The 12,931-nt window shown below is 48.0% G+C and overlaps 1 protein-coding gene and 1 pseudogene across 2 annotated transcripts in view; one reads left to right on the top strand and one right to left on the bottom strand.

The window, feature by feature from the left end:
* Smoc1 (SPARC related modular calcium binding 1) overlaps positions 1-552 on the bottom strand; it is a 166,700-nt gene extending 166,148 nt beyond the window's left edge. The window contains exon 1 of one of the 2 annotated variants that reach the window (XM_031356190.1): positions 169-552. In XM_031356190.1, the coding sequence (XP_031212050.1) occupies positions 169-264 (96 nt within the window). In that variant the 5' untranslated portion in view covers positions 265-552. The remainder of the gene's footprint in view (positions 1-168) is intronic. The other variant, XM_031356191.1, reaches the window with a different exon arrangement.
* Positions 553-1,320: 768 nt separating this feature from the next.
* LOC116080045 lies at positions 1,321-9,306 on the top strand (annotated as a pseudogene).
* The last annotated feature ends 3,625 nt before the right edge of the window (positions 9,307-12,931 follow it).

The following is a 12,931-nucleotide window of genomic DNA, read 5'->3' as shown; positions in this document are numbered from 1 at the left end:
GCGGGGAAGGAGGGGGAAGGCAATGAAATTTTATTTCAGCAACTTCTCCAAGAGGCCTGCAAGGGACAAGACAGTAGAGTCGAGGATAAGGTCTGACACCTCCCTTCCCCCTCCTGTAGCTGAGCGGCCAAGCGCAGGTGGGCGCGCGCAGCCGAGAGACGCACTTACCCTAGGGCCGGTGGTGCGGTGGCCGCCGGCCGGGGACAGCTGCACCAACACGAGCAGCAAGTGGGGCGTGAGCAGACGGACGCGCGCGGGCAGCATGGTGCCAGCCGAGCCGGGCAGCCACTAGCGGGCAGTGGGCAGGGGGAGGGGGCGATCAGGCTAGCTTCAAAGCACTTGGGGAAGTGGGGACCCTTGTGGCAGCCGGGAGTGGCCGAGGAGCCTGCGGCAGGGGCTGGCGGAGCCTGCGTCCGGGGGTCACGGTCATGAACGGCGGAGGCCGGGAGCTGGAGCGAGAGCGTGTGCTCTGCGCGTGGCGCCTGCTGCGCTCGGCCTGGCCGCGGCGACAGCAGGTTGGTTGCCGGAGCCTGGGCCATGGGAATTCCCGTTATAAACCCCGGGGAGGAGAGGGGCGGGGCCCGGCGGGGCTGACTGACGGGTCGAGAGGCCTGTAGCAGCCGACCCTCAGGCAGGTGGAAGCCAATGGGAGAGAGACGAGAAGGGCGGTTCGGGATCAGCTCCCCCCACAACCCCCCCAGGGCGCTACACTGGCTTCCCGGCCAGAGTGGGCTCCAGCAGAGGCTGTATTGGATAAAGAGTAACTTTTTCTTAGCAAGTCCTAGCTGGGAACCTCCAAGCTCTCCAGCAGCCTTCAGTCCTTCTCTGAAGGGTCACCTGGATAGTAAAGAAGCCCCTTCTACACTTATCTTGTAGTTAGTTCTTAGGCTTGAGTTGTCGCAACAGCTACGTGAAGCAAGCAGGGAAAATAGCTCCGTTTTCCAAATGACCCAAAGGCCCTTGAGAAACGTTTCGGGGGGGGGGGGGCGCAACACTAAGGGCAACCTGGGAAGCCACCAGGTGCCGCCCACAGCGTGAGCTGTGACCTGCGGGAAGAGGAGTTGGGGCTATTCATTTATTTAAAAAAAAGAAAGAAAGAAAGAAAATCTCCTTACGGGTGACACCCGAGTTCCACAACAGCTGCCTGAGAGAATTCTCACGGAGGCAAAGCGAAGCAGCCTAAGCCGGGGAAGCCCCTGAGGGTCCAGTAAACTACCCGTGTGGCCCTGTGGTCCATGTGACCTGCGGTCAGAACCCGGGCATCTTGGCTAATCAGTCTGAACTGAAAGACCACAGGAGCCGCTTCTCTGTAGCCTAACAATGCTGGGGCGGGGATTGGGGTGTGGGTGTAGCGGGGAGGTGGGGGAGGAGGTCCAAGGAACCCTGGTCCCATATAGGGAGGAGCAAAGTTATGGATGGAGGAGTATTCTATGAGTGCAGAAATCCTAGAGACCTCCAAGGAAGGAGCCCAACCTGGATGTATACCATCCAGCTCTAAGCAGGCCTGTCAGGTGCTAGAGCTCGTTCCACAGTGGTCCCAAGAGGCCAGTCTGCAAATGGTAACAGCTACACACCTCAACCCAACAAGGTGTCAGCCGCCTTCCCCAGAAGAGGCCCGTCATTATCTCCAAAAACGTGGAACACAACTCTTCGTGCTTAGTTTCCACCGGTCCGGGCCCCTGCCTTTGTGGAGAGAGATCCATCCATTTCTCTAGCTAGATTGAAATAAAGCCCAAGCTTCACAGCTCCCTGACTGCCCCGAGAGGTCCTGACAAAGATTAGCTCTGCTCCCTTCCAGCTTCTCTTCTCGATTTTAAGAGCAAGCTTCCCAAGGGGGCTGGCACGCAGACCCTATCTGGCTACACACAGACAGCCTTCACCCTACAGCCAGCCAGTCTTTCTGAACCACAAACCAGAATGCGCCACTCTCTGCTCAAAGGACTTTGCACCTCCCCCATCAGCCTCAGATGGGATTGTCCAGACAAGAAGTCAAGGAGTTTCCAAACAAAATTGTAGAATATTTCTAAAAGAGGCGTCATTTCCCTCACACCTGGACTCAGTGGCTTGGTCAGATTTTAGAGCCCACCAACACCACCATTGGGGTGAGATTCTAGGTCTGCCACCTAGTGGTAAAACCTTGAACAAGACTCACTCGGGTCTGTTTTCCCCCCTCTGTAACATGGGAGTAAAAAATGGCGTCCATGCCGCGCGTGCGTGCGTGCGTGCGTGCGTGCGTGCGTGCGTGCGTGCGTGTGTGCGTGTGTGTGTGTGTGTGTTATTGCCAGGACTAAAGGAGATTAAAGTAAGTAAAACCCTTATAATTGTATAGGAAGAAAACAAGACAATACTTCATAATACTTTGTGCTCACGGAGTGAATATTTCAACTTTGCGGGCAGGTCAGCGGACAATGAATGAGGTCTCCTTGTCTGATGGCCTCACCTGGTTAGTACATGACCGAGCCAAGCCAATTTCTAGTCTAGGTTTTTGGAGTCTTATTCGATCTCTGTCACATGGAGTCTCCCGCCTCTGTGTCACTGGGAATTTCATCTTCACCAAGCATTAAGGGGAAAGGGCGTAAGCAGCCAAGGTCAGGCCTTCCTGCCACATCCCTTGTGATAAGGAATACTGGGGATTTAACAAGCTGCACTTGTGACATTTGTCCAGCCCTGAGTGTGCATGTGGCGCTTAGGCAGTTTCCATGCACCTTCACTGTTTGCCCACAGGGGGCGCAGCAGGCTGCCGCTTTCTGACTACCACCCGGCCACATGCAGCCATGGAGCTGAGCTGCTGCCTTCTTGCGTTGGAATTATTGAGAAAGCTGTTGGAGTCAGCAGCCATGCTCAGATGGCCCCTGGTATCTGGCAGGACGAAGCCCCCAGGGGGAAGCATTGCAGTAGTGATTTCCATCCTCAACCTCACATGCTACTTTCCAGCCAGAAAACTCATTTCCAAATAGTCACTGGTCCAAAAGTCGACATCGTTCTGGCCTTCAACCATGTGGCTTAATTTAAAATACAAGCAACTGCTTTCCAGTTACTTTGCTCAGTGAGTATTTTCTTTCCTGCTGCTTGGCGTGCCGCGCCTGTCAAGACTGCGGTCGCCATTCTTGGGATACACTTTCTTCTCCCAGCTCCTCCAAAAGCCAGAGAAACTCAGAAACCCCAGAGAACCCCTAGTTCTAAACAGCATTTCTTTATCAGCCAGGCTGTCTTGTGACCCAAGGGGGGGGGAAGCAAATTTGACAAGTTGTCTTTCCCTGGAGGCCAGATTTATGACCCCAGAATAAATCTAGCTAGCCAGGCAACTGGTCTGTCCAGTTTTAGTCATACTCTCTGCCTCTGTGACTTCTCATTTTAAGAGGATATTTCAGTGGAAGAAAAATAATATTTTATATTATAACTAAGGTTGGGGGGCCTCAGTTCTGCAAAGCTAGAGGAGCATGCCAGTTTGAAATGTCTTGCCCTTTTGTCCTATTCAGAACAGCAACATTCTAGCAAGCACAATGTTCATTGTTAAAGTGGATCTTCATATATACACATTGTCCTACAATTTAACTAAGACAGAAAGCAGATAGGTACCTAGAGATTGTATCTAAAAGCAAAGCTTGCACTGTCTGGGAACTCAAAGAGCAAGGTGATGTCATCACCTCCTCCCCTGAAGCAATAAGTACTGAAGAGGATCTGAAGCATCGACAGTGTCACTGAAGTTCGGCTTATGATTGCCACGCTATGATGGCCTCCCTGTTGCAACTGTAACTGACCTAGGGTGTCTAAGGTGAAGACTCTTGTCAAAAGCATTTCTGAGCTCAGGAGTATGGGATACTGAGAGTAAACTTGCAATCTGGTTAAGGTAAGGGTATGTATTAATCTTACTTTGCAAATGAGGCTTATCCACAGAACTTAACCTTACCAAGGTCCATCCTTGAATAGAACAACAAATAACTTATCTCTCTATAATCTAGGTCTGTCATAATAAACAGCTTCCATCTGGTGGCCCAAGATGGCTGCACAAGTCCTAGCTACCACAACCATTTTCCAGTGAGCAAGAAGGAAAAGGGAGAAAGAAGGGTGTGTCCTTGTCAGAAGCTACGCCGTATTTTATCTCCTTGACTACAACTCTATAGGCATCCAGGTAAACATAAAGGGTTACTAAGGAAGGAGACACAGTTGCCAGTAGAGGCTATCAACATTCTGTCAGATGAAAAGTCTTTAGCTCCCTCATATTAAATATATATAAATGGCTATTGCACATTAAATTCCTCTTGGAACCCTGTCCTTTTCATGTAGAAAAGAACTTCAAGAGGTCATTGGGAGTAGATGAGGTCATAGGGGTGGAGTGCACAGGAATGGGATTAGTGCCTTCAAACAAGTCATAGGAGAACTTGCTTCTCAGGGCTGTCTGAACTCCACCGTGTGAGGCTTTGAAGAAAAGTTGGCACTCTGGCTTCACCAAAGCCCAACCATACTGGAACCTTGGTCTTGGAGTCCTTGCCCACAGAATCATGGGAAATAAGTGTCTATTGTTTATAAATATCCAGTCCATGGCACAGCAAAATGCATACAGGAGTGGAACCAGCCCAGGAGAAAGAATTGTGTTACAGTCAACAGAGCTGAAAGGAGTGTGAGATCCCAAGACCTGTGTGCTTTGACATCAGACATGGAATTACAGTATTTGGAGCTTGCCCTGATGGGTTTCAGTCTTGCTTTGGTCCAGTACTTCCTGAATATCCTCTATTTGTCCCTTTTGGAATAGTATTGTATTATCTGCGCCCTTGTATGTTAGAAGAATATAATTTGCTTTTTTATTCTGATCTTACAGGAATTGCAATTAATAGATTGTCTCTAAAAGAGACTTTAGACTTTGGGCTTTTAGACAACATTGAGGCTGTGGAAGACAATGAGGACTTTTTAAGTTGGACTGAATGCATTTTGCATTGTGATATGGCCTCTGGAGGCCAGGAAAATGTGGTGGTTTACATAAGAATGGCCCCCATTGGCTTGTATGTTTTTAATGCATTGGTGGAACTGTTTGAGAATGATTAGGAGGTATGCCCTTGTTAGAGGAGGTGCATCACTAGCTGTGATCTTTGAAGTTTCAAATGCCCAAGACAGGTCCAATATCTAACACTTCCTACCTCATACCTGTGAATCAGATGTAAGCTCTCAGATACTGCTCCAATGCCATGCCAGCTGGCCATGCTCCCTGCCATGATGGTCATGGACTCACCTTCTCAACTGTAAACAAGTCCCAAGCCAAACACTTTCTTTTATAAGTTGCCTTGGTCATAGTAACTGGTCACAGCTGTAGAAAAGTTACTAAGACAACCTATACAGAAGTTTCTATCAGTCTGGGATTAAATATTTCATTTAATCCTAATATATCAGCACTAAGGCAGGCCACTGTATCCCCCCTACTGTGTGACAGGTACTACACCAAGCACTAGTATATAATGTGAACCAAGTAGGTACCTAACCTCCAGGAGTGGACCGTCTGGCAGAAAGGTAGAAATCAGATGACCAGCTGTGAGCAGCTGGGTCACTAATTGCCAGTTTCTACAGTCCTGCAAAGATGACCAGGGTATTGAGAGAGTTTGATGCAAAAGGAAGATAACAAATTTTCTGAAGAAGCAGCTATGATCTAAAACCTCTTGAATTTAAGCTAAAAGAAGCACTGGGGGACAGAACATTCTGGACACAGCAAGCACTATATGCAAAGACATTGAAGTGGAAGAAGGCAAAATCTATGTCTATGACTGATGAGATAGCTCTAACCCTTTAGCCACTGGCAGCCCATGGAAAACTGTCACCACCACCACCTACAATCCAGGTCTGACAGTCATTTTCAAGTCCTTCAATGAATGACTTACAAAAGTAGGCATAAAAGGATGTTGTGTGTCTTAGCTAGGGTTACCATTGCTGTGAAGAGACGCCATAGCCAGAGCAACTCTTATAAAGGAAAACATTTCATTGGGGCTGGCTTACGGTTTCAGAGGTTTAGCCCATTGTCATGGTGGGAAGCATGGCAGCATACAGCCCCATGTGGTGCTGGTGACGTATTCAAGAGTTCTGCATTTTGATCTGAAAGCATCAGAATAAGACTGTGTTCCACACTAGGCAGATCTTGAGCATAGGAGACCTCAAAGCCCACACTTACAGTGGCACACTTTCTCCAACAAGGCCACTCCTACTCCAACAGCCACACCTACTCCAACAAGGCCACACCTACTCCAACAAAGCCACACCTACTCCAACAAGCCACCTCCCAATAGTGCCACTCCCTATGGGCAAAGCATTCACACACATGAGTCTATGGGGGCCATTCCTATTCAGTACAGTGTTATATGTTAGTCATCCATCACTCCAAAGCAACTTCTTAAACCTCACAGCTCAGAACAACAGGCTTTTCTTACCTCACTGTTTCTGAGCACCAGCAATGTAGGAATGGCATAGCTGAGCAGGTCCAACTCAAGGTCTCTCACAAAGTTGTGGTCAAGGCCAACTTCAGAGCAGGCAGACTGTGTAATCATAGAGACCCCACATTTGGCTTGACAGTCCACCATTGCTCTCTTGACATTTTTCTGAAGGAGCCTCTATCTTCACTTTGCACTGGACCCCTAATCATGTAGCCAGCACCAGCTTGAAATCAACTTATGAGCCAGGGATACAACCATCCAGGACTGGAGGACTTGCCCTAGGCTCACTTGCATGGCTGTTGGCAGACCTCAGCGTCTCCATACTGCTATCAGGAAACCGAAACCCTCCCCACATAGGTCTCACTGCAAGAAGCTGTCTGCCCATCTAGAATAGGAGATGGGATAAAAGAGCTAGGATGGAGCCAAGCCTTCCTCTAACCTGTCCTTGAGAGTTCCATCATTGTGCCCCATCCCATCAATTACATTGATCCAAACAAGGGTACCATTGCTACGAGGGCAGGATCTTGGCAAGCATGTGAGAACCTACTACAGATAGTGTTTTTAAAAGTGTCATTATGAATGGTAATGAGGGAGATGGCCACCAGTCAGGCACTGTGGGGCATGGGCAGGTGGAATACATCCAAGACTACCCCTGTCCAATGCCACACAGCATGGGTGGGACATAGAACTCCCAAGACCACTTCTGAGATGACCCCAGACCCTAGATGCCACTAAGATGAACAAGTGGTAGAGAGATGGAAGAGAAAGAGACACAGGATGTGTGTACTATGAAGAGAGACAGAACTGGAGACTCAAGGGTAGTGAGGAACAGCCTGGTGTGAGTTGCCAGCAGTGCCACCTAAGGCCATGGCAAGGTCCTGGCCTGTGCTGCCACTGAGGTCCAGGTCTGGGTCCATGGTCCTGCAGCAGCAGAGGTCTATTACCACCAAAGAGCAGGCAGACATCCCAGGTCTAGGTTGTTTCCTGGGGCATGTTGATGTCTGAGGGCTGTGCAGAACTGGCCCCACCCTTTACTGTAGTACAATTTAAGCTTATCCCAGACTAGTTTACAAATAAATGAGAGTCAGACTATGGTTATTTTATTGGGCTTTGACAATTACTGGGGGATCACCCCTAATCTACTCTTCTAACTGCAGGCCTGGCTATCTCCCCAGCGGTGTACCCCAGATACTTGCTGTTTCTCCTGGCCATGTGCTCATGGTTCCTCTCCTCTCATGGCAGCTTCCTCCTCCTCTCCTTCCTCCTCTTTCCTCCAGGTCTCTCCTCCTCCAACCAGGTCACTCCTAACCCACCTACCTATAATCCCTTCAGTAATTGGCTGTAGCCAATTTTATTTAACCAATAGTTTTAAATCAAGGAACAAGGTTTGCAAAACAGAAGCTTTTAACTGGAGAAGTCCCTCTTAGGCCTTACAATACACAGCAATAGACCAAACCTCAGCACCACACCTGGGCATCATGGGAAAGCTGCCCTGGAAAGTAAGAGAGCTGGAGAGCTGACCCTGGAAACCTTACCCAAGAAATACATTAGAGCTGGTCCTCATTGCAGGAGTTGTGGGTGAGCCAGCTTCTTGCCACCTTTGACAAACAAGAGAACTGACCCCAGGGTCGTGAGATCTGGAGAGCTGCCTCTGTCCCTCACCTGCTGCAGCACTCAGTACAGTCCCTGCCCCTCACCTGGGCGGCACAACAGAATTGGCCCTGCTTATTGGAGGAGGGGGCTACAGGTGAGCCAGCCCCAAGGGCATGAGCATGGGAGAGCTAGCCCTGCCATTTTCTGCTGTACAGTGGTGTGGAAGAAGAAAAGAAGCCCTTCCCCCTTCCCCTGGACACCTGTGGCAGGCAGGAGAGATGGCCCCTGGGTCATGAGCACAGAGCAGCTGTCCCTGTCCCTCATCTTCTGCAGCATTAGGGAGAACAGACCCTGCACCTTACCTGGGCAACACAGTAGAGCTGGCCATGCTGGCATGGGGGGAAAGTGAGCCAACCCTTCCCCCCACACACACACCCCTCGCATGAGAGTGGGAGAGCTGGCTCTGCCCATTACCAGCCAAAACATGGATGAGCTAGCCGGGAGAGCGCTGGAGAGCTTGCCCTGGTAGTGTGGGAACAGGAGAACTGGCACATTGACCAGCTCAGAGACCTCCCATGCCCAGATCCAGAGCTTTGAGTTGTCCCACCCCAACATCTATCCTATCAATAAACTGCTGGAGCACATGCAGGGCCCAGTCCTACAGACCCAGAACTGCAGGGTCTCCATGACACAAGATAGAGGCAGGAGTCCTGGTGAGGATCCAGTATCGATGGTGTAGCAGAAGCCAGAGGCTTCAAACCAGACCAGTGGCTCATTGCAATGAACATTTGCAAATAAAGATGTGTGGACAAGCTTTTCTGAGCAACCGCCAAGATGGCTGAAGTGGAGCAGAAGAAGAAGTGTACCTTCCGCAAGTTCACCTACCGTGGCATAGACTTCGACCAGCTGCTCCACACGTCCTATAAGCAGCTGATGCAGTTGTACAGCGCCGGTCAGAGGCGGCGCCTGAACCATGGCCGGTCAGAGGTGGCGCCTGAACCATGGCCTGCGGCGGAAGCAGCACTCGCTGCTCAAGCGCCTGAGAAAGGCCAAGAAGGAGGCGCCACCCATGGAGAAGCCCTAGGTGGTGAAGACGCACCTGAGGGACATGATCATTCTCCCCGAGGTGGTCGGCAGCATGATGGGCATGTACAACGGCAAGACCTTCAACCAGGTGGAGATCAAACCAGAGATGATCGTCCACTACCTGGAGGAGTTCTCCATCACTTACAAGCCCGTGAAGCATGGCCGGCCAGGTATTGGTGCTACCTACTCCTCCTGATTCATCCCCCTCAAGTAGCCCAGGCCAATAAAGACTTGGTTTTTTGGTCCCTGGAGGAAAAAAAAAAAAAAGATGTGTGGACAAAAGGGTATACTGTGTGACACAGTGCAGCTTCTGTGAGATTTAGGAGGGGAGGGCAGTTGCAAAGGTAGAGGGTATGAGGGGAAAGAGCGGTGAGTAGGATTTGGGCTGACTCGTAACTACTCTTAGTGTGTGTGAATGCAAGCACATGTGTGCCTCTGACTATGCTTGCCATCATTTTTGAAGCAGGTACCTTGTTATTTTTCTGACGTGTGTGCCAGGCTCTCTAGCCCACGAGTGCTGCAGCATATTTTCTCTGTCCAATCACATTAGGACAGTGACAGGCCTGTGATTGGACAGTAATAGAGAGGCGGAGCTGGAAGTTCAGGAGTGAGACAGGTTGGAGGTCAGAGGGAAGAAGCAGGAGAAATCAATATGGAGGCAGACGAACAGGAAGATGATCCTGACCCTGCGTGGTTTTAAACAGCCACAAGTAGCTAAGATTTTTACAAGGTTAGAATAATTGGGTTAAGACATTATCTTTATCAATTGGCTCTGAAATTATTGTATTGGCATCTTGTAAGTTGTGATCTTATTGATATATAAACCTGATTGGATAATTAAGCCTTAAGAGTCATGTTTCTACCGGGTAACTAGGTGCTAAGATGACTGATTGTGGGGTGTGGGGGGCGTTGCATGTAAGCGAGATGATCTTGCTAACTGGGAGAGAATAGCAGGACCCCGCCGGGACATAGTGTTTTGGCCGGCTAGTACCGGCACTAGAGAGGGACTGTGGTCCGGCGGGGCAGGAGAGATTAAGAGGTGATCATTTTTAATATTTCCCGCAACACATGAGCATCTGGGGATTCACCTCGCTGTCTCCCATCTTGCCTCAGGAGCACTGGGATAGCAAATGTCTATGATACTGCATCTGGATTTAGCTGGGGTCCGGGATCTCCAACTCCCGTCTTTATGCTTGAGCAGTGAGTGTTTTACCCACTGAGGCCTCTGGACAGCCTGTCTGGGTGTTTTGTGTACATGTATTTCTGTGTATCATATGTATGCCTGGCCCTTGTGGAGACCAATAGAGGGTGTCTAATCCCATGGAACTAGAGTTACAGGCAGCCATGAGCTGCCATGTCGGTGATGGAAATAGAACCCAAGTCCTCTGGAAGAGCAGCCAATGCTCTTAAACGCTGAGCCTCCCTGCCCCCAACTTGTAATCATTTTAAGACAAACATAGCTGTGTCCTTTGCTCCATAGTTGCAAAGTATTTTCAACCTTTTTTTTTTCATTTTTACATGTATAAGCACAGTTTTCTCTCCAACATCATCTATTTTCTTTAACATAAACAACTTCATATTCATTTGTACATTTATAAATGATTTCAAGCAAATTTTGTGCAAAAATCTAAAAGTTAAACAGTACAGTTATTTGTCTTTATTGCAAAGTAGGATGGTGAAGTTATTGTGCTAAAACTTTACATCATAGAACTAGCCTTGCTGAGTAACAAACGATGAAGTCCTCATATTTCCTTTGTCCTTAAGAACATAATTTTATTCATTAATTCTTTCTTAATAATTTTTATTAATTAATTCTTGTTCAGGACAGGGTTTTCTGTGTAGCCTTGGCTATACTAAAACTTGCTCCATAGAGCAAGCTAGCCTCAGACTCACAGAGGTTCACCTGCCTCTGCCTCCCAAGTGCTGAGATTAAAGGTGTGGGCCACCACCATGCAGATCATTCATTAATTCATGCTGGGCAGTGGTGGTGCACACCTTTAATTCCAGCACTTGGGAGGCAGAGGCAGGTGGATTTCTGAGTTCAAGGCCAGCCTGGTCTGCAGAGTGCCAGGACAACCAAGGCTACACAGAGAAACCCTGTCTCAAAAAAACAAAAAACAAACAAACAAAAAATACATTAACATTCATTAATTCTTGACTTTGAGAAGAATTCTTTGGGATGCCATTGTCTCAATGACTCAAAATGTAGGCTGTCCCTGTGCAGAATCAATTATTTCTTCTTTCGTCTATACACTTGTCTCTTTGAATTCATCTTCTGGTTAATCTAATTTTTATATAAGTCTCTCCTCTAGAAAGTTGCTTTTCCCATAACAGGCAGAAAATAAGAAATTCAAATTTCTCAACTCTGTATAACGAAAGCTAAAAGCAGATCTAGCCTTATTGAATATATACTTAAAATGACTATAGCATTTTAGGCAATACAGTGAACAACTTGAAAGGTGATAAAAAAAAATTCTAAAGATAAAGTACATTGTTGATTTCGCAACTCTGTTCCCTTTCTCATTTTAGAATCTTGGCATCATTGGTAAAGAGAAATGATTTCCAAGTAACAACGAAGCTAAGACATGGGAAGACGATGGTCGCTAGGATCCCATCTTGTAAGAGCAAGGAAAGATTCAGTGTCGTATTCATCTTCTCATAGCTGTGAGCAAATATCCAAAAAAAGCATCTTGAGGAAGGAAGGGTCTGCTTCAGCTCTCAGTTGGAGGAGGCACAGTCCATCCTGGCAGAGAAGGCCTGAGCGCAGGGGAATGAGGTACACGTAGTCAAGAAGCAGAGAGAGAGGCATGCAGCTACTCTGCTTGCTCTCTCCGTCATTTCGCTCCAGGACTCCAGCCCATGACATGGTGCTGCCCACGTAAGGAGAGGGTCTACCCATCCCAGTTAACCCAGTTTAGAAACTCTCTCGCAGGCACGCGCAGACGCTTGTCTCCCAGATCATTCTAGATCCTTCCAGGTTGTCAGTCAGCACTAAGCACCACGAAATATCATGATTCAAGACGGGAGAGTTTCATTCCCTTTTGAAAACAAGTAAAGTTTATCACTGTGTTTTGGAAGATACCTAAGAATAAAAAATCAAGCAATATTGAAATTAAAAATGTATTAGATGTCAGCTGGAAAGATGGCTTGGTGGTTAAGTACATGTACTCCTCTTTCAGAGGACCCAAGTTTAACTCCAAGCACCCACGTCAGGCAGCTTATAACTGCCTGTAACTCCAGCTTCACTTCTAGCGTCCGTTGGTACTTGCATTTGTCTACACAGACACACACACACACACAATTTAAAATAATAAAAGTATTTTTAAAGTTAATTACGTGTTAAGCTAAGAGACGAGGAATATAGATCAGTTGTTAGAGAGCGTGCCTGGCAATCATGAAGCCTTGGGTTTGACTCCTAGCACCTCATACACTGAGCAAATGGCCAACAACTGCAATTCCAGAACTTGGGATACAGAAATAAGATGAGCAGAAGTTCAAGGATATCCTTGTCTACACAGCAAGTTCAAGGCCAGCCTCAAAGAAAATCCACTGACATTAGATTCACTGAGCCCCTATCAGTACCAGACCAGACACACATGCGACATACATGCAGACAAAAATGCTCAAACACATAAAACAAAATAAATATTTTTAAGAAATAGTCCAGAGGGCCACCAAGATGGCCCAGCTGGTAAAAGGCACCTACCATCAAGCCTGATGACCAGAGTTCAATGCCCAGTATCTGCATGGTGGAAGGAGGGAATTGACTCCCACAGTTGTCCTCTGACCTGTGCATGCACACACACACACACACACACACACACAGAGTTAATTTTTTT

The sequence above is a fragment of the Mastomys coucha genome, unplaced genomic scaffold (assembly GCF_008632895.1).
Source record: "Mastomys coucha isolate ucsf_1 unplaced genomic scaffold, UCSF_Mcou_1 pScaffold6, whole genome shotgun sequence".
Lineage (NCBI taxonomy): Eukaryota > Metazoa > Chordata > Mammalia > Rodentia > Muridae > Mastomys > Mastomys coucha.
Note: the sequence above shows the minus strand (reverse complement) of the source record. Positions and strands in the feature narration are given on the sequence as shown.